The sequence below is a fragment of the Necator americanus genome, chromosome X (assembly GCF_031761385.1).
Source record: "Necator americanus strain Aroian chromosome X, whole genome shotgun sequence".
In the NCBI taxonomy this organism is placed as follows: Eukaryota; Metazoa; Nematoda; class Chromadorea; order Rhabditida; family Ancylostomatidae; genus Necator; species Necator americanus.
The window spans coordinates 28,133,929-28,156,270 of NC_087376.1; the positions used below are offsets into that span (position 1 = coordinate 28,133,929).

At 36.1% G+C, this 22,342-nt stretch overlaps 1 protein-coding gene across 2 annotated transcripts; it reads left to right on the plus strand.

The window, feature by feature from the left end:
- Positions 1 to 385: 385 nt before the first annotated feature.
- Positions 386 to 15,880, plus strand: RB195_025740 (uncharacterized protein; the record flags this gene model as incomplete). Of its 2 annotated transcripts, XM_064214011.1 has the most annotated exons (5): positions 386 to 592; positions 9,849 to 9,941; positions 12,340 to 12,451; positions 13,699 to 13,814; positions 15,653 to 15,880. In XM_064214011.1, 5 exons carry the CDS (start codon positions 386 to 388, stop codon positions 15,878 to 15,880), a joined length of 756 nt encoding a protein of 251 aa, XP_064069892.1. The 2 variants fall into 2 exon arrangements, with proteins under 2 accessions (XP_064069892.1, XP_064069893.1); XM_064214012.1 differs by lacking the exons at positions 13,699 to 13,814; positions 15,653 to 15,880 and adding an exon at positions 12,614 to 12,646 and having other exon boundaries at positions 12,340 to 12,492.
- Between the last annotated feature and the right edge of the window lie 6,462 nt (positions 15,881 to 22,342).

A 22,342-nucleotide genomic window follows, 5' to 3' on the forward strand; every position in this document is an offset into this window, starting at 1 on the left:
CTTAATAAAATGTAAATTTGAAGTCAAATCATAGCAAAATCGGCATATTCAGGCTAGTGTAGTTTATTCGTTGTTTATCCATCGCAAATATAATACCTTTCTTATAAATAGGGAGTCAGTTCTTCGGATTAACTTTCTTCAGGAATGCAAAGAAAAATTGTAGAGATTTCCGAACAGACGTGTTATTGTCTTCAGTAAAGGCAGAATTCACTTACAATGATATTCTTCTGAAAGAATTACCGCTTGTTCCCTTCTCGAATTTTCCTAGTACTCCTCATTTTTCCATTATGCACCATTATTAATCGTCTCTGTACTACGCGTTGCTTAAAGCAGATCCATGTTTTTGAACGGAAATTTCAGGCAACATAAATAATAGAGGGAGCAAATGGTGTTACCAGTAGGTGCCCCCAATAATCTTCTAAGTCAACGTCCGACTACGCTTCGTCCGAAGGGACCGGCGACAACGTCGGGCGAGCGACAAGCACCGCAAGTTCTACCAGCTCCACTTGTTGTTCAACATGTTGCACAAAATCAGCACACAGAGGTGCAACTCGGTCTTGCACCAACCGGAGGAGGCGGATTTTTTGCATCGGTACGAGATTGCGATTTGTCATCCGTCGTGTTTCGGTTTATCCATTAATGAGTAGAGGTGAACGGGCTACAATTACATATATTTTGCATATTTTGCGGAACAAAACAAAGTGATTGCACCAAAAATAGGTTCCTCTCCTATATGCCGTGTTTAATCCGGAATTTTTCAAATTCTGATTAGATTTAGAATTCTGATTAGTAGCTGTTGAGAGCATGTGCTCGCTTTCTGCGAATAACCATTTAAGGAAAAGTTCATACAAATACAGCGAGGAGAGTGATGTTGCATGCAAAATAAGAACAAATGTTGAATTAGGAAGTTGTGTTCAAAAGCGTTTTGCCCTTTTTACGTAGTTTCAGTTGTTCAAAGAAAGTCGATCTGAAGCCTCTCTAAAGAAATAAAAATAACTTGGTAAATTTCTATTATTCTGCTGTTCGCAGACAGCTAAGGTAGTAGTTCTTTGAAGCTTCAAACTGATCAAAAAGAAATATAAGACATAAGACATTTAAACAAGAACCGAATTGCAGTTGATCGTAAAGAGTTTCTTTGCACCGTTAAGGATTAAGGATGGAGGAAGTGATTGGTTTCTTTGCACCGTTAAGGTCTCAGCTGGAAAAGTGTACGTAGGGAAACAATGTTTGTCACTACTTATTAGTGCTTCTCGAAAATAATAGTATTTACACTGCGTAACTAGGCTTTATCTTAGGATACATTAAATATCAAATTCTTGAGACTTTACTTGAGATAGTCTGGGTTCAAATCGCCTTTGATTAACTAGCAAATATTGGGTGCATAATTGCGGTTTTTCTCAACTTTTCTCTTCTTTAAAAATTCGTGTTTTGTTTGCTTTTTCTGCGCAGGAATATTCTTTTTTCGTTGTAAGTGCTTCACGTTATACTCTTAATGACCTCGAGAAATGTTGAACTGAAGGAAATCATTTCACGATCTCAACGAACTTTTTGGGGAGGGAGCAATCGGCAGAAGCAAAATTGAAAGATAGTTCAAAGAGAAGTTAAAGGCAGCACCCCACGAATCTGAGGTGGTGCAGATTCTAGGTGGAGTATTCGTATACGGGATGGGAGACTACGGAGAGGGGGTGGTTCAGTCCATTTCTTCCTGATTGCCGTAAAAAACGGCCCGGAAGATTTCGGCTTCATTCGTTTTGGCGCACCATTTTGTACAAGAGGTTCGATTGGAGCGCGCCAGTCTTGTGCAGCTCCGCTTCCTCTGGGCCGTTTTTTAAGGCAATTAGGAAGAAATGGACTGAACCACCCCCCTCTCCGTAGTCTCCGTCCCGTATACGAATACTCCACCTGAAATCTGCACCACCTCAGATTCGTGGGGTGATGCCTCAAATTAGCCGATACAGATCTCGCAAATAAGGAAGGTAGAGGTTGACCATCAAATTTCGACGACTAGGCACTTTTGACCGAAGCCGAATGGTCGAACGGACGCCCATTCGCCTATCGTTCAAAAGCTTGGAAAAGTACAGAAATCGGCTGCATGGGTCCAACACAGAGCTTTGCGACAACAACAAAGAGAGCGTGCGCGAATTTTTACCGATTTGCTGCAGCGAAACGAGCAAACTCCATTCCTGAAGAATCTCATCACTAAGGATGAATCGTGGATTCCCTTCAAAAGCGTCGAAAGAAAATAGGTTTGCGTTTTGCCAGGTGTTGTGGAGTACCAGAGGAATACCAGGAGGTGTCTGCCGTAAAAAGGAAATGTGGGGTGTGTTATAAGAGATAAGCGGAATTTTAAAATGATTATTAGTTCGTTGAGGTCCCAAAGTGACTCTGCTGCATTCTAGGATTCCTCGAAGTGGTAGAGAGTAATATGACGAACATGAATATGATTTTCGATAACATTTTTATTAATTGAAAAGAGAAGTTTATTGTTGTCCAATAAAGTTAGACAGAGCGCTAATTGTGAAACAGAAATTGTCATGGGAGAGATCACAACACCCGGCACAATATTTTTCGAGCTATAGGATCGAAGAAACTTTGAATTATGCATATTGCACTGAAGAAGAGTTGAATGTTTGATCTTTCCATTTCTGTATAAGCTTTTGATTGTGTGAATGTTTTGAATATCCACTAATAACAAGAAAAAAAGACTGAAAGAGATGTGGAATAATCAAAACTTTGATCCATAACAGTAGTGCATGTCATTAGCAATTCCTTTGTAGGACTTTCAAGTGCTCCCGTCTCTTCTATGATATGGCTCAGAAAAAGCTAAAACGGTGACAACTCATTTGGTATTTTTACCCAATTTTCAGCTTCGTTTAGGTGACTGACGAATATATTCCTAAAAGATCCACTGACTGTGAAGGTATGTCATCACGAGAGAAAAAGTGGGTACGATGGAAAGTTGGTGCTGGCATAAAGAGAAATTGTGAATTTTTCTTACACTTATGAAAGAATCATTACATGGGAAAAACTGTTTAAGGAATGAAATCACATTTTACCTCCTGAATGTTCGTTGTGATGTGTAACACATGCGGCTTCGTTTCTATTATAGTAACTAAGAGATCTTCTTTTTTTCGTAATTCCGGAAATAACCCATCAGTTCATTAGGGCTCAGTTTGAAATTATAGTACATGTTGAGAGGTTTCGAATTTGCAATGATGATATCCTCATATTCAGTTTAAAACGAAAAATATTCCAAGATTCCAAGGAATTCGAGAGCTGTTTGTAGTAGAATCGCTAATTCTTCGAAAGAAGACGAAAAGGACGCGGATGTGCATCTTTTTAGCGGATAATTTTTGCTGGTTCAGAACTGACCGCTGAAACATATAATGGAAAAAATTGAAACACTGTATACTACTAGAATCGCCCCCTAAAGTGATATGTGGACCGAAGGTGTGCCTAATTTGGTAACGATTTTTGAACTTCCAAAAATCACAATAAGTAGGGCAAAACACCAAAGTTGTAACATTTGCAGCAAAAAAAAACAGAGAAAAATCAGAGAACTCTGTTGAGTTAGAGAGCAAAATGACGACGACAGCCCACAACAAATTGTTTTCTTGCTTATTCTGTAAGAAAAAAGATTTCAAGCTACTAATGTCGCTTGTTTATGGAGCTGAAAGCTGTAACTTTAGTCAAATTTTCAAAATCTCCACACCCATGGAGGAATTATAGTTATCAGAGAAACCGAAATGTTCGAAATAGCATGCACATTACGAATATGTAATTTTTCATTATTGTTTAACTTTTCAAGCAATATATTTACGTCATATATCCTTGGGGACGCAGTTAACTCGGTCTCAGCTTTGCTAATGTGCCATAGTTAATTTTTTCGAGAAGTGTTGAGTGCTAGGTTATAGGAGTTCTAACTATATCTAATCGATAAACCTCGCACACATGAATCCATCTCATGAATCCAGCAAATGGTTTTCTTGCTGATTTTGTGCGAACATGATTTTTATTCTACTAATTTCGACCGTTCCTGGGATCTTAAAAATCTTCTCATCTTAAAAATCTTAGAACCTAAAGTCCATCTTATCTTAAAGAATTCCTGTCTTAAATCTTAAAAATTCAACCGTTCAATTTTTCTACATCTTCAAAGTTATGATATTACAGTTGACATCAAATTGTTCGCAATATTATTAAGATTACCGATAGGTTTCTATCATCCTACATATCGCAACATACATTCACGTCAAAAATCATATATCCTTAATTAACGGGGCGCATTTACCTCGGACCCGCCATGCTAACGTGTAGCCGCAGGTAATTTTTTCAATAAATATTTCAGTGGTAGTTAGTAGTAGGTTCTAAGAATTCTAATTATATCCAATCGATAGGGTTCACACATAGAAATCTAATGATGTATAGATTTTTTAATAGAGATTAAATCGAGGTGTGGTATGAAAAAAAGACGAAAAACACGCGAATTCGCGTCTTTTTCATCTTCTTTCCAAGAATTAGCGATTCTGTTGTAGTACAGGAACTAGTAAATGTGCCAGAAAGATCCAGAAATCACGCTCGTCATTATACTTGTAATAGCTGTGCACTGCGTTAACCTAATTCTTAGTGCATATCAGTAATACACGTTACTAGAAATTTTAGCCTTTGAATTAAATCAATATCAGTACTCTTTGATATGTCTTATTTTCATTTTCAGAACTTAAAATCCCGTAAAAATTAAGCTCTGAAATCTAAATTTTCCAATAGTGATCTTATATAGAGGAACACTGACGCATTTATTTACTTATTCACTGTTTGTTTTGTTTAAGTAACTGTTTTTAAATTCATGCTTTACGGATTTTTAAGGTTCCTCTTTTTAAACTTCCAACCATGTACCTCAATTCCTCCAATTTTCTTTCACACTGCTCCGCGCACTCTATACAGTTTGTTTTTTCGTATTGTAACTACAAATATTATATGTAGGGCTACCATGTATCTACATACTTATGGCTTTTCGTAATTCAGGGATTTTTTAGAAGAATCAATTTTAACTTCCAAAAAAGACTCTGACTATATAGATATGCTCGTACAGCTTTCGACTAAACATTAACTTTTTGCTTAGATGCACATGTCATTTTCCCCTAACTGCTATTTCTAGTCTATTAAGTGCTTGTTGAAGTAATTAAGGTTGAAAATGTTTTTAAAGTTTTTTTTCTAAGCTTAAACAGCATAATTCAATCTAAAAGAAACGTTTATATTATGAAATTGATAAATTTCCAGTAAATCTCTGAAACACATTCTTTCACTATTATTAAAGGTTTGTTTGGAATTTTGCATAGAACCAAACAAGCACCAGAACAGCTTGAATATTCCAAATGAATTTTTCAAAATGGAACTGCACAAAATGAGTTCGACACATTACGGTGAATTGCAAATTCGGATTCATTGGGCTGTGTGAAATTCGCTCTCCGTCAGTCATTGTTGGCACTCTATAATTGTTGATTCTTTCAGACACATCCATGAAGTATAAGTTCATTTGAAAACTGATTCCAATTAAGCAAAGAGTTCAAAAACTTCAAAAAAAAATATATTTCATGCGTTTGAATTCAAACACGTGCGCATTTATAAAGGCCATGTTTAGACTGATGTTTCTCGAGAGCTCGGGATCTTTTCCTTTTGTGAATTCTTGTCTTTTTTTGCTTCAAAATGAACCTAAAATCTGAATCCTAATTTAAATCATCTGGATCATAAAATTAAACCTACCATTATATTACTAATTTGATCGGTCAAGGATGCCACTAAATAATCCTTCACTGTGATTTGCGATCTCTTTCAGAGAAGTTGTTAAACTTCCCTCAAGGGAATATCTTTGCTCATGGGTTTGCTTCGTGTTTTTCACTTCTCGTCTTCTTTTGACATTTTTCCCTGCCGAACAAACGAGGAAAGATAGGTGGCCAAGCGATCGTGTGATCACGAATTCCATTGAAATTGTTACTGCAACGAAAAGAATTTTTTACTTGTCTTGTTTACCTACCAGTCAAATAAATGATCAATTCCTGAGAAAATCTTAAATGAGGAAGATGATGGTAACTTGTAAAACAGTCTAAAAGCTAAAGTCAGACTAAGAGAAGCTAGAATAAATGATTAAAAAAGAACGGTTTTGGTAAGTTGTAAACGATATCAATCAAATCTGGACATATGTACAACCTATAATAGTTATCGTGGGTTCCTTATAAAGTAATTTTCCATGAAGGAGCCACAAAAGAGCCAATAATAGTTGTATTATTTTAAGTGTGCGAGGATCAAAAACCAATAATAATATTCGTGCATTTCCAACTTTCCGATCTCGATTTCGTCAGTAAAAAATAAACTACGATCAACAAATAATCTTTCATCTTTTAGGCTTCACGTGATATGAAACGTTAGTTTTTGGATTCCCCTTGTGATCAACAAGTTTTTCTCGGACTTTTAAAGAAGGACATAGATGTTCATTTTACGATATATCACCTTCATTCCAAATAATAACAGGATTCGTTATTTTGAAATATAAATCGCTTTTTTAGATCCCGAAATAGTGTAATTCGTTTTTCAAACTATTATGGTCTTTGTTGAAATAGCGAAAGTCACTATAGCTTATTTCCTGCTTCTTTGTAGTTGCATTTGCTATAAATCCTCACGGCCAGAAAACATAAACTCTCTGAAACGTCAACTTTGGCTTCCAGTTCACGGTTCCATCGTATATCCTCAAAGTGTGTGTTCCAGAATAAAAAAAGTTCAACTAGTGGGTGTTTTCAAATTCTCATGTTTTTGTGAATTTGTAAATCATTTAAAATTACTGAGTTTGTGTTGAAAATTTGGAATTTCTTTGATTAATTCTTTACACATGGAAATGAGAGACAATGGAATCTTTCTGGACGAGTAAATAATTGACTAACGATGTCTCTCATAACGTATAATGAGATAGCTGTTCTTTTCAAAGCTCTTCAGAGAATTTTTTTGAATTCCGCTGTGATTTATTGCAATGTCTTAACGGTTTTAAAGTTTGGGGAAATCACGCAGCGAATTCTATTCTGGTCGATCCAGAGAATGCAGAGTTTCGTAAGTCTACTTTTTCAATATTGTGAATCTTCTAATTTTTTTTTTACTAAAAATTTGGATTGTTCTTATTTTTCTGTGCTATGTTTTTGTTCTGTATTTTCTTGTGGGGTAACATTTTTCAGAAAATTTTGACTTGTCCTATAAAACTTGGAGAATTTCGAAATTTTTGATATTTCAAAACTTTTTGAAGTTTTTTATTTCCGTGCTGATTTTTCTTCACCTACAGAGAGAAAAAGAAGCCGCAGAATAAAAGTTTGAAAGAGGAAAGTTGATCGATTTTTCAGAGAACCAAAAAAAAAGATTCAGTCAATGTTACGCTACATTCGTGAGGTGTTTTTCTGTGGTTTATTGTTTACTTCTACGAATTTAGTGCTTTAACCATACTCATTGTTCTGTTTTATTCGTTGTTTTAGTGTCTCTCCAGGGAAAGAACTTCACTGGCGGCACATCGCTTCATATCTTTTTGAACGTCTAAACACATCTAGTGTTTGGATTAAATTTCCGTCACCCAAAAAATCTCCTTTTTTGCCATTAATTTCGTTAATGGCAAGCTAAATAGCTTCGGTATTTTTTCAAAATAAACTATATATCCTCATTCATATGCTCGCTATTACACAGCCATGCTGAAACAACGGAAAAGTTTCCTCGCACATCTGATTCCGTAATTTATTCTTCCGATTAACTAGCAGGAAGGTCTGTTTCACTTTTTTATTTACGTATATTTATTTTGACAAAATAGGTACTAATTAAAATTAAATTAAAATTAAATTGGCCATAAGTCGACTGGCTTTGCTTCTCATACGTAATTCCGTTCTCTTTCTCAAATTGTTGCGGTTCTCTTTCTTACCGTAACATTTTCAACAGATCTCCCCCTTTGTTCAGTGAAGTAACTACTTTCTAAACGCGGAAATTGTGGTAATGTTTCTATTTGAATTGGTCAGTATTTGTAAAATATTTTAAATTTAATTTTTCTTTTCCGCTCAATTTGCGATTCTCATGCGTTATGAGAAAGATGTAGGAAAAAAATTCCCCATGAATTTTTTTTTTTCGTTTCGCAACAGTTTTTTCGCGTATTGGTTTGTATACTTTGTATTTTCTCTCAGCTTTTTTTTAAAGGAATGTTTCTTTATAACGAACTAATCATTATTACATGATGAGATTATTTTTTACTCGTCGAGAATGTGCTGAGTAAAAATATGATAAAATTTATTTCTTCATGTAATTTGGCGATGTTCCGAAAATTCACTCTCGTAACCAGGGGGTTAAGGAAAATCTCACTTAATCTGTGGTAAACATCACATGCTTCACAAAAAGTGGTGGAAGAAATGCTTAGAAGTCACTCAAAACAATGAGATTTCAATAATTATTTTTCGGTAACCCTCTATCGTTCCCTACGTCTTTAACACTTAATTCATCGCCCTACTTTAACCTAACGCAATTCTAGTTATAGCAGTCATATCCTATCTATTTTGTGTGTTGTTTTGCGTAAATTCATTATATACGGAGCAAACGCGATTTGCATCGTCGCCATCCTTTATAGAAAGACATTCCGACACCCTCACCCATTCAGACAATATCTCATCGAATAATTAGTAAGTGCACAATGTCTACTTGGGAATCTATTACTCCGCCTTTACGTCCAGAATTCAACATTTTTTTTCTGGAGAAAAAAAGATTAATTCTTTCTCTGAAAAAAATGATGAATTCTTTCTAAGGGTAAAGGATGAGACTCGTTATCATTCATTTATAATTATATAAATAATTTTATATCATTCTGGATTGTTTGCAATGTTTTGCAAAAAGAAAAATTCTTTACTAGTATTTATTTGAATAGATTTCACATCAATATGATTTTACATCAATATTACTCTCATATTTTTCTTTTTTACTGGTTATGCTCTTGTTGAATGCGACACTTGTCGATGTAATACGATTCTTCAAAGATGAAAAACAAGAAATGATGGTTATTTTCTCATTAAATTCGTTTTGAATGAATCGCTACTTAGGATTTGATATGGCTACCCATCCAAGGACGTCAGAAACGTCCGTTATGTATGTACAGTGTGTTTCGTGAATATGTTGGGCTCTTCAATCTATGGTATTCCGCATACTTGACTGATTTTTGTGAAACTTTTATTCCCTACTCTTTACTACATTATTCCGTTTCAAACATTTTTCTAAAATAATCATTCTTGCTGTGATTATTTCAAGCTTTTTTTTTAGCGATGTAACGGTACTGTGACCCATGATATATATGTCAAAACAAGCAATTTTGTAAATTTGAATATACTTGAATTATAATTTGAATAATAATTTGGATATTTGAAGAAATTACACATGACGTGTGAACATCATGAATCGTGAAATGGCACGAAGGAACAAGTTCAATCTAATATTTCTATACTTACAGCAGTTTTTTATGGTCTCCATGAGATCGAATGTTACCAGTTTTTCTCCTATTTGTTGAAATATTTTTGTGTCGCTGTTTTAAAATCACTTTCAATTGAAGATAATTTTTACTACGTAGTAAAAGTTACCAACGTTGGGCTGTCTGTGTTTCTGTTAAACGTTCTACATAAACCTTTTTATTATTTTTTCCTGGATTTATTTTACACCTCAAAAAAGACGGAAATTTATGCAGCGTAACCTGCCAACCTATTTTTAAAAGCCAAACAAATATGCGAACTGCAGAAGAAACTTTTTGTTAACCTACTGTAGCCGTTTTAGATGGTCCTAACATTTTTTTTATGCAGGGTCTACTGCGAACCCGGCAGGCAAGGCCTCGTGCACTGTCGATGATGCCATTGACGAGATCGGCGAGCCAGGATGAAGTCGGATACGAAAAGGTTCATTCTAGAACTGTATCTTTATCCAACATCTTCATATTTTATTCTCAGTACTCTTAAAAATTCGTATTTTTTACTTATCTGGCTTGTTTTTTTTTATAAAATTTAGAAATTTTTACACATTTTCGAAGCTGTAGTTTTATACTCTGTTGTAAATTCTATAACCCTAAGGTACCCTTCGTAATAAGAGTCGAACTTTCAAACCGCTTATCCTCTGAACACAACGTGTGTCAATGTCGTGTTAATGTCAAAAGTTTTCTAAACTTTTTATTTCTTGTATCTGATATTGCAAATTTTCCAAGACTTTATTTCTTCATTTTTCTCAGGTTCAACAACGCCAGAGCACGTCAAATCTTTGGTTTTTTTTTAAATTCTATGTCTTCTTCTTTTATAGCTTTATTTTATTTATTCTTTGTACACCTTTATTTCTTCGATATGGAACAGTCACATTCCATTTTCTATGAGAATAGCGATCTCTTAGATTTTCATGACAAGCGCTAAGAAAAATATATCATCAGATGTCATTTTTCCGGATATCTCCTTCATCTGTATATTTTTTTCTATTTCTTGGTTTAAAAAGCAAAGTAAAGCAACTCTTTTCAGCGATTTATAGTTTGTACGTAGCCAATAAGGATTTTTAAAGGGTAACTAATAATAGTGATGAGATCCTTGTCATCCAGAATTGCGTAACATTTGTTCGGCATTTGTTTTTTCACAACAAACTACAGCTGTTTTAAATTCAAGCTGTACCCGTTTAAACTAACTACCGTTTTTAAATTATTTCCTCCTTAAAGTTGAAAATACAGTAGAATAAAATTGAATAATCAGAAAAAAAATCCGGGTTTTGGCTACGAACTATTTTATTGTATGATACAAGTCGCATTTCTGATTGAACTAATTAGCTCAAAATCCTTGACGCATTCTATGAAATCCATTAGTTGTCAGAGAACATTGGTCTAGTTCTACGCTGTTTCAATGGCATATTATCGAAATTTGTCGATAATCTTTCAAATAAAAACAACAAACATAAATAAGATCGTAGTTTATAGACACATCTTTCAGAATTACTGTCTCTAGCGTCAGTTATATGACGGAATCTTTCTCATTTCTACAATTTTCTCCAAATCCGTGAATTCTTAATTCGATTAGTTCTCTGGGGCGTCTTCTTCGTTTGGAACACTTTTTAAATGGAAATCAGAAGCGCGCAAGTTTAAGACATTGTAATAATTTTCGCAAGAGAATTCCAGCCACATCTGCAAAGAAAAATTGGGGGAGAAGACGAAGAATTCTGGAACTCCTCGAAAAGGTTTCTTCCCTGGAAATTTGTAGGAAATTCCGTCTAAATGTAGATTCATAAGTATGCGTAAACCTGTTAGTATTTTTGCGAATTATGGTAGAATTTGTGGACACTTGGTCTGGATCTTCGAGACTGTCTCCCTCTTTCCCTTGTCATAATCAAACTATAATTCGAAGATGTCGACTCTATCCACAGCAGTTCTTTTCAAGTAATTTTTTCCTACCAAAAATCGGTTTTTTTGGGGGAAATCTGGAACTGTTGACATGACATGAATATAAATGACGTTCCCTTACTTCGTTGTAAACTTTCGCTTAGAAGTTCATATAATCTTTAACTTGTTAAATGATTGTCATGTTTTCAGGAAGAAAGACGCGTACATGGGCTGAGAGGGGCTTTGTGATTTTTATCTCTTTGACTCTAAAAATATCGCTACCAGAGAGTCTTTTTCTGTTAGCCATTGCTCCGGTGCTCTATCTTAAAATAGAAGTTGTATTTTAATTTTGCACCGGTATTAAGATTGTTTCTTATCAACTTTATCTTCATTTATCGTTTACATTTCTACAGATTTTAAGGGTTGTTTAGATTTTTTCAAACTCCCTGCCCCTTTTCCATTCTCTTCATGTTTCTGTATGAATTATTGTTGCATTTTTATTTTTTCGTCTATTGTTTCGTAAAATTAGAACATTTAAAACATTATCGACATACACACGCAAGAATTTCGTATTTTTTCTAGAAACATTCCAAGTTTATGTGATGGGAAGAGATCTCTAGGACCTCACGTATCGAACATCAAACTGAAACAGTTTTATTTACGTTTTAAAGGAGCGTTTGTAAAAAGTTTGCGAAACCCAAAATTATAGTAAGATAGTTGTGCATTTAGCATTTTAAATAGAACGTCAAGACATACACCTTTTCACACAACGAAATATATCAATTCCGTAAAGGGTTGCTGTGGTGCCTTTCTCGAGGTAATTTTTTTTCGATTAACGAGCGCATTTCCGCGTTTAGCTCTAAGTGAATATCACAAAAAGAAGTGTTGCTCTCTCAAATATGTTACGAATTTTTTGAATAAAATTTGTACTGACCGTCTCCATATGTTAGGCTCCGCTCATCACCTCACGATCGAAGCAATCAAGCAGTCGGCAAAGTCGTCATAAGTATTACCCGTTGTCACAAGAGGAGACACTCGAGCTCCTCTACCTTCTTAATCAAGGCAAGAGCTCCAAGTTTTTCGTTTTTTCGCGTCGTTTTCAAGTTTGTTTTTGATATTCGTATATTTTTTTTTGCTGTGCTGTGTTTTACTTTGTGCCACCTTCGTTACAAAATATGTTATGTGGATTGGTCGCCAGAGCACAAAATTCGTTTCTTGTTTCAGGATTTTGACGTGAATTCCGCAGCTAAATCTTAGCTACAATAATTTCAAAAGTAACCTTTCCTAAATTCTTCGTTCTTCTCATCATCTTATGTTTCTTTTTGTGGAATTTTCGTTCAGAAATGAGAGTTCCAAGATTTTCTAGCAAGCTAGTTAGATACATACTGTATTAACTATCAACTATTCATTCCTATCACTCGTGCAGTGACTCAGGTGTTCCATGCAGTCTATGGGACTTCCAAGGCAGTCTATGGTATTTGGACTTTTCTTCCAAATTTCTCATAAATTCATGGAGTACGTCATTCTTTAAAAAGTTTCTCGGATAATGTTTGGATTATCCCGCGGATTTGTTGTCATCCCTTCTAGAGTATGGAGGTATTCGTCAATCAAAAGGACTCAAAGCTGAACTCGTCAGTTGTTCAACGTTCAGCTCTACCTATCAAATTACTCGTTGTTTTCTATGGTAGTGTGCGTTAAAGAAGGACAAAAAAAAAAGAAATTACTATACTTTACATTACAAACAATAAAATATAACATGTTGATCGATAAAAGGAGGCTTATTTACTACAAATCTGGTGTGATACAAATGCATAAAACACATGAGACATTAGCGCACATGACATAGGATAGGAGAGGAATACGAGTGTGGCTAAGACTCCCCCGTATTCCTCTCCTACTCTATGTTTTTCATTCTAGCCATCCTCTATGACCCGAAATTTTCTCCCCTCTTATGCTTATTCTTGAAGAGTCTTTGAAGAGTTTATGTTCCATCCTGCTTGTTTACACCGCAATCCTAGTAGTTTGTAGCTCATGAGAGAGATTAAGACACTTGTGATGATCATCAATGAATTGTGAAGCACGTGTTTGGAATTTGAACAAGCACTTCACGCTTCTCAACCGATTCATTCTGTTGCCTCTTGAATATTCCCAAACAATCACTTATCATCACCATTACAACAGCTCTTATAAGATTCCTTCTATTCTTTTTTTCCACGCTAAATTTGTCCCCATTATTTGTTTAGACCACGATACTTAACCTTTTAGGACATCTTTCTTTTCGCGAAAAAAAAGTTCTCGACAAATTTCAGATTTTGGCGAAATTTTTTATTCTGAGATTGAACGTGATCGGTATTTGTGTCTTGAACATACTTTCAACATCAAAAGTACGAAATCAGCGTCGAGAGAAGTTTTGAAAAATGATAAGGTGGATTTTTCCTCATTCATATGGTAACAATCCATTTTAGAGAATCAATCGAAACACTCTTTATTCACAAATACAAAGACATTTTACTGAGGTGACGTAAAGGTAAGTCACATATCCGTCAGCGCATTCAACATGTTACTCTGAATTTTGCTCTCAAAAGTAAACAGCTAGAATGAAATTTCTTAAAGAATACATAAATATCTTCATATCGGAAACTTCTTCGAAATCATTTTTCTTTTCAAAATTTTTTGAATGTTTTTATTTTAGATTTAACTGCTGATATAAAATACTTTTCTTTTTATTTCCTAACCAGTTAGCTTACGGACTTTATGGTGAGGAATAACTTTAGATATGTGGCACTTTATTTTCGTTACAAAAAGGGTAGTTTGTGGAATTCACATCTGTACAACTATTTAGTTTATTTGTATGTAGACAATGTACATACGATCTAAATAATTAAGAAAACAGGCAAGAGTATTCAGGAATTTGGCAACTGAAATTTAGTGAAGACTTGAATTGAAAAAAACGACAACTTAAGTGGAAATCGTCGTTAAGATCATTTAATTTGAGGACCGAGTTATCCTTGATGTAGGATGTAGACGTCCTGGAGTGACATTGAATTTTCTCACTCTCTCATCCTTTTACATTACTTAAAATTTGGAATTTTTTTTTGGAGATAGAGTATCCTCATTTCAATGTGGAGAGAATTAAGCGCTACAGTACTTTGCTGCTTGCATAGTCACATTCTTCGCAATTTATAAGGCCGATGAACAAAACAATTCTTAAACGTTCAAGTGGATTTGTGTTAAGAGAGAGGGGATATTTTCGTTTTTTGTGTTGTCTAGTGAAAGGGCATGTATTTGTTCAGAGGAGAAACTAGGACGAAAACTTTCTACTTTGAAAAATCAACATTTATCTTGTACAAATATAGGCTGTTTGGCTAACACGCAAAAAATATTGCCGAAGGAAAATTGTGTTCTGAACAAAAAAAAAGGCAAAAAAAAACATTAAAGCAAAAAATGTTTAAAAAATGTAGCAGTAACCAAAAAAAAAGCTTTGAGCCTTCGTGGCTTCTTTCGAAGCTTTTTTCGCTCGATAAGGGTTATGCAAATGTCGTTATCTGGATGACTTTGTGTAACCTTGCCATTATAAAAATTATCCTTAAATGATAATTTCTTCGCTCTCCTCAGTAACTAAACTTTTCTTAATTTTTTTTTGGAAATTTATATACCTCTGAGCATCTCAATCCCTCATTTTTCAAGAAAAGCTACTACGCCTGTATCATATTCACGTCTACTCTTTGTTTTGCGAATCCTGGCTGAAGCTGTGCAAGTGTAGTATATATTTTGTCATACAATATCTATTACTGTACTTCTTTTTGAGTGGCAAAACTGGATACGTGTTATAACATATTTGATAAAGCGAATTGTTTGGATGTTTAATTTCGACAAGCAATTTTTTATAGATTAGGTTCTACCAGATTAAATCAGAGTTTTCCAATGATTTTTCGAAGTTGTTCAAGATTCGTCTTTTAAAGAGCAGTGAAGTAAATGCATATTGCTGGACATACATATTATTAATTACTTAGCACCCATTCTTACAAATTATCCTGGTTACTTTTTGAAAGGGAAGAAAAAGCTGCAGAAAGAAGGAGAATGTAGAAGAAATCTAAGGAGAACATACTGGACATTTCTATGCGTATTACGCTTTTTTTCAGTGTTGTTCTAAACGAGTCAGAACCGCTACCTCATTATAATCCCTCCCTCAACCACTGTTTTTAATCGTTAATCTTCATCCACTATGATTAACTAAAACCGAACAACAACGTATGGTTGTAGATGTCAGTATTCGTAGCCGGTGAATTAGACATGGATCTTCGAAGTGGTCGATTGTCCAGAAAACTAACCACACGACGTCCCTACTCAACACTACTAACAATTACTGAAGGCGTGGCATTACCGCCAATAACGACAACGATGACAGGTGAACGATCACTCCATACACAAGCCATATATGCCGTATCCATACGTGACATGCTTCCACTGAAATTATCCGACTCTCGTTGACATATGTCATCGAGTATTAGGATTTTTCGTTGACGATCAAATAATCTCGAGATGAGAAAAATCTCATGGAAACCATTGGTAAAATGATCACCAACGATTCTAGCGTCTGTACTTTTCTTTAAATCTTTGACATTAAATGATTCAGTAATAGAAGAATATTCCAGAGAATGCTACGAATGCATCTATATATGTCCCATCTTTTGTTAAGTCCTTTTGTTCTCTCATATTTTCATCGATGCTCATCTCATTTAAATTTCAATGATGTGACGGATGTGAAGTTCTTTGAAATGGCGGCAGACGGCCGTCGTGTGAAGCTTCCCGGAGTAATTTTCGCCATTTATGCTCAACGTGGTTTTTCAACGGGATGTTCGAATTCACTTCGCATGGTTGAACACGACTAACTTCTTTAACGATTCACGCATTTGAAACTCACCAAATTTTCGCTATCACAAATTTTTCTAATGAATAGAATCTTTTTTTTTTTGCTAACGTTCTCGTGAATTAAATGTTAAACATCTATGATTAGGATTTATAGATGTTAGCAACTTTACAGAGATAACATTATAAGCAGTAAAAGATTTATGATGTTAAAAACCGGACACAACTGCGCTAAACGAACTTGTTAGACGCAGATGATAAATCCGTCCTCCGTTCCTAAATGTCCGCATTGTATGTCTCGATTGCGCTATAATATGGTGTTGTGAACATGAAGCGTCTGAATACCCACAAATTAGCAGCACGGAGTCGGCACTCCAGCTCTATCATACCAGGATCACATATCCAGTCGTTCGTAGCAACGACATTAAGTGAGAAATAGTCGCTAGTTTGTGAGCGGTAATTCCATCCTTTCAAGTAATTCTGCATACTTGAAATCCCTATCGTTATCATGTTTCTCACAATCTCTACATCTTACGTTTTATCCACAATTTCTCATTTTGTATCCACAAAGAGTGGCTGCATTCTCCAAAATCATTTTTTTTTTGTGTTTTCACTTATTCACTACCGCAACCATTGCAGAATATAAAAATGACATTATGGTAAGCAGCACAATCTGCTCTGATAGTTTCGATTATGATCTTCACAGGTGAGTATAAGTGAAAGAAAAAGGAAAGAATTCGGTAATCCAAGAGGCGAGCATGCGCAAAGTTCTTCTCAGTCCTTCTCTCTGGTCGCCATCTCACTCAAGCGGGAGTTTTCGTAATAGTCGTCGCAACGGAGGTAATAGAAACCGGAAACGAGGTGCCCAGCTCGTTTATCATCACCTTATTGGTCCTATACCTCCAACGGCACTCACACCTCTTTACCGCCCGCGTATTCGTCCCTTTACGGGCTTAGTCTGGTGTGTATTCGTCGTTCCTCAAACACTAAGCATACGACGACAAGCGTACCTGAAAAGCGAGTAGTCAGCAGGGGGTCCATCTCGTATACCTTGTAGCCTCAGCGAGGTTGTTGGTCTACCCATACATCATATATCCTGGAAAAAAACCGTTTCAAAATGTGCTTTATATTTAAGGTGAGCGTGAATTCTCTATTTTTGTCGCGGTTTTAATGGAAATGTTATTCGGCGAATCCTAGCTAATGGTCCCACTACTAGCGTAGTGCACGCATCACTTGCTAAAAGCATTTTCGTTAATGCCAAAGCTGACGATTGTTAGCGATGTGCATTCGCAGTAGCAGCACTCTGCTGTTGTCTCTTAGTACTCGCCAATAAAGGAACGTGCTCATTGAAGCCTAATCAGCTTCTTTCCCATATTCATATTTGCGCTGGCATTCGTTTGTACACTGCGCGCAAGTCTTTCTGTTTTCAACATCGAAATGAGCAAAAATTTAGAAACAGATGATGTAAGTTCCTCACCACATAGAAGCTCTCTTTACAGTTTCCATCATCTAGATTTCCCCCAAAAAATCAAGCAGTTGGACAATTTCCTTGTGAATTCCAAATAAATTCATTTCGGACTCCTGTCTTTGTATCGTGGGCACTACGTGGAATGCGCGATTCGCTTCTACAAGCGGATCCACTCTCGTCTGCGTTATCACAACGAGCGAACAAGGCGAAAACGCTTCCAACAATATCAAGGACACCGCTGCTTCTGCAGTTCACGCCGTTTGGACCACCCGTATCGTCGTGTAGGTTCTTTCTTATACATATCCCTATTTTGCCGCTTGCTCTATTCTTCCTTTATTCTCGTCTTAACAAATTTTCATGTAACTAAAATGTTGGTGAAAACATAGACCACATCCAATCGGGATTTCTTTTTCTTTTCCCAAAAATCGAGTTTCATGTACAAGGTTTCAGGATTGTAGTTTCAATCTCACATCTCTAACTTCTTCTACATTTCCTCGACGCTTGTCCTTCCTAGCTAGACTCGTGTACATCACTTGAAATTTACAAGACGATTCTAAAGTGGCCCTAGAATAAACAAAACATTCTCTTGTGTTGAAAAAATAACGAACGCTGGCTAACGTCTCAGAAAGCAAAGGTCTTATCGAAATTTATGTTGAACAATAATTGTCACTATTTTTCCTCAGCACTTCTTTAAAGACAGGGGATCCTGTTGGAAATACAGCTTGAGAGTGCAATACCTTATGGGTCGTTTTTCCTCGTCATCACTTCATTCACAAGGCATGTGGTAAGCAAATGAGATAATTTCACCCTGATAAAAACCTAATTAGAGGATTTTGTCCGCCTCTGCTAACAAGAAATTGGGTGGTTTTTGTAGGTATGCGCACAACCACTAGTTTCAGAAAATGATAGTTAGTGTTATTCTGGATGTGTTCATTGTGAACCGCTAGTTCTTCAAGTTATTTATAAAATTGTTCTCACTAAACTAAAGCACCCATTAGGTTTTCTTCATCTACACTGAGATGAAATTGGATAATTTTTTACAAGAGTGATAATTCCATACTTGAAAATTCCAGGCCAATCCGCCACCGCAACTGTTCACGAACAAAATTACACCGTTTTTCCCCAAATTCTTTCATATCCCGCCCACTTCTTTCCCACGTACCAGTTGCACTTGGAGAGGACTTTATGAATCGTTCATGTATCCCCATCCATTTTGAAAATCTACACTAGATTCAGCGGTTAAATTGAGTCAACACGGAAGAAATTATGGATTGTAGTATCTTGACATTTTCCTCAAGAATTACCAGTTAAGATATAAACTACGCTTTTATAAACTAAACTCTACCACATTTAATGTTGCAACAAGGTCTATCTTTTTCTCAATCAATATTCCACAGAATTTCTTCCACCAGACTTTCGGAATTTATGTGTATGGTTTGTGTGCCATTGTTCCATTACAAGTTCGTCAAGTGAAATAATTAGCATTGTTTTAGCAGAATTGTTCCGTGCATAGTTCCAATATTGTTCTGAACTTTTTTTCGTTTAATTCGTAGCCCTGAATCTTCGACTTCGAATACGTAAAATTTGAGAATATTGAAATTACTTTTAGCCAAAAAAAATTGCTTCAAGAAGATCATAGAAGATTTGAACTGGGCGAGAAGCACACACTTGTCTTTCTAGCTCTAGGAGACTCATTCAAACCACATTTTTCACAGCACTTATGTTCTTAAACATTCCACCAGCTGTTTCACAACAATGAAGAATTTTCGCAGTCAATCGTTCATGATGCTCACTTACTCTCGTCCACTTGTGCTACTGGCGTCACGTCCCCGTTTCTGCTGGTTCTTCGACGAATTCAATGCGAATTTTTGACTGATGATATGGTGGTTCCATTTAGTGCATCTATGGTGCATATGCTGGATTTTCCGCAATTTTACCACGAAATAAATAGCACAGCCAGTATGACGCTGGTGATTGGCACATTTGTCCGAAGGATCTCCTAAATTTGGTTGTACTCCTCTCTCTATTGTGCTTGTGCCTCGTTTTCTCTACGCTCGCGCCTTTTCGAGTCTAGTGTTTTCATAGCGCTCTGATAAAATCCACTCATCTGGTCATTAGTGTGTGGCTGTTTTAATGCAGAAAACGGTGATACTTGCAGACAGAAGCGATTGTTTCGTTTCTGGAGTCGTACAAAAGGTACGCATGCAGGATTATGAGTAGTCTTTTTTTCTGGAATTCGTTGGCATGTGATCCCTCGTCTTCGCTCTTCAGTTCAACTACTCTCATCCTCAAATGTGATAATTTATGGTGTAGCGTCGGAGCGATTTCACGCAGCCGCTCCAGTGTGCCTCCCATGGTGCACTATTTTTGGCGTATAGACGAGGTCTATATCGATCCTTTGACTCCCAAGTCACAGTGAGAACTTGACATAACAAATGACTTTGCAGCGGGTCTGCTTTTCAACGAATTCGAAAAGTTGCTTAGGTCAGTAGTTCGATCGCAAGGTGTATAATGCACTTGTGCAGTCATGTGTGAGGTTCAAGAGGTAGTCAATTGAGTCATATCGGATGAATAGCTGAGTTATGTGTGAATAAGAGGTATGTTGCAAGTTGTAGCAGAGATGAACGTGGCCAAACTCTTAGTTTTTTCTCTCTGATAAATGAGCCTATTACGCTGAGTGGGACGGTAGCATGTGTTGTCGAAGAACGTACACATTATCTGGGATTTCACGTTATCCAAGAATGTGTACGGGAGGGAAGTGCAAACATTGTTAGTGACCTCGTAAATGATTTTGATATTCCCAGAGGATGAAATGTCACTCACAGTCTTCTTGCAAGAAAATGACACTGGATTACGTTGTTATTGTTTGTCTGTAAGGGCATTTCACGTGCTTTTTTATACGCGTATTTGATAAGGACGATCCAAGAATTGCTACAAGTGGATTCTTCCGTCGGTTTGCCACTGATTACTCTAAATTCATTCACGTAGTGATCGAATTTTTCAAATTCGAACAATCTAAATTTCTTAGAAATCTAAGAATGTCATTGTTGTCATGTTCATAATTAACAGAAGAATGTCATGATCATAATTAATATGAACGTTTTGAAGTATTTGCTTTTCGAAGGATCTTTTAATGTTCGGAAGATCATAAATTGTTGAACGAATTAACATTAAACTAAGCGCATTATATCCGTATTCTGAAAAGTTCTACTTATCCGGTTTCTAGAATACGATTGAATCGTAGCTAATCATTAAAGGGACCATGAGGCTCCTAGGTCACATGTAAGGATCTTTAAAAATAGCAGCCTTCTATTAGTTTTTGAGCATTTGCTGCACTGAATTTCTCTTTACTTGTCGATAAAAATACTAATTATGTACATATACTATTTTAAAACGTAAAGTCTGAAACACTAAACCGTTCTTCTTAGTAGCTTTCGGAAGAAGGTTAATTAAACTTAGGATTGCGTTAAAAGTCATCAGAAAAAAATTTCAAGGAACTTCTGTTAGTCAAAAAAGTTACCCCAAACCATACTCTGGTATCTTCTGAAGTTTTGAAATAGTGTTCTAACCGATATTTAAATTCTATTTAGTAGTAATCACACGGTTATCGGAATTTTCTTTTGAATTATCCCAGCCCACACATTTCGTTTTTTTTTTACAAAAAAAAATTGTGATCGATCGGCAGCTTCAAACGTTTTCATATCAACTCGATAATCAAATAGGTTTTTTTTTCCTCCAACAAATATGTAGATGTTTCCAGGTTGTGATAGTGAATGAATCACAATGGTGCCCTCTTTCTACGTGGAAAAATAACGGCAAAATTGCAAAGTTTTTGTTTTTTGGACGATTCCGCTGCAGAAGAAGAGAACATCTTTTATAAGAACATTTTTTCAAAGGATGTAAACTTCAATGCAACATTCAGTGCATCATCTTCTATAGAAGTCAGACACAACTTAGTGTAATCAGAATGAGACTTCTTTCCAGAGAACAATTGATAGAATTAACCTGTGCTCAGCGAGTTATGACGGGCTCCATGGCGACCCTAACGCGGACTCCTCCATGCATTTATAGTCTACTGTAAGCAACTGGACACTTAAAATGATGGATAATTTGTGCAGCTAGGAGCATACCGAGCTCTGTTCTAGCCTAGTAGTAAATATCTCCCTCTGTGAAGCAGAGTTCGTCGCAAAAGTGACGAAGAGCAAATGAGAATCCAATATTATGGCTAAGATTAAGCTGAACTCATTGAGGAAGACAAGTTGTTCTCGAAACGAGTAAACACGTGGGCTCGTTAACTGTTCAGTGTGCTCTTGAAATCCGAGAATTTTGACCAGCTCATTCATCCCTGTTATCCTTGCTATCAGGTACAAGGAATCGCTGAGCTTTCTAGCTTTGTATGTTTCAAAAACTGTAGGGATGTAGGTTGAGGACAACTCGCGCACTAACCGCAGCAACTCTTACCCTTTCCCATTGTTGTCATGGACTTGACAAGTAGTCTCCGTGGAGTCGTATGGCGATTGTTTTCATCTCTCTTAGCCGACAACAGTAATCGTCTGCGCGGCCGCTTTGTAGGAATATGAGCGCAATGCTTGAAAGTGGCTCACGCAGCCCTAGCG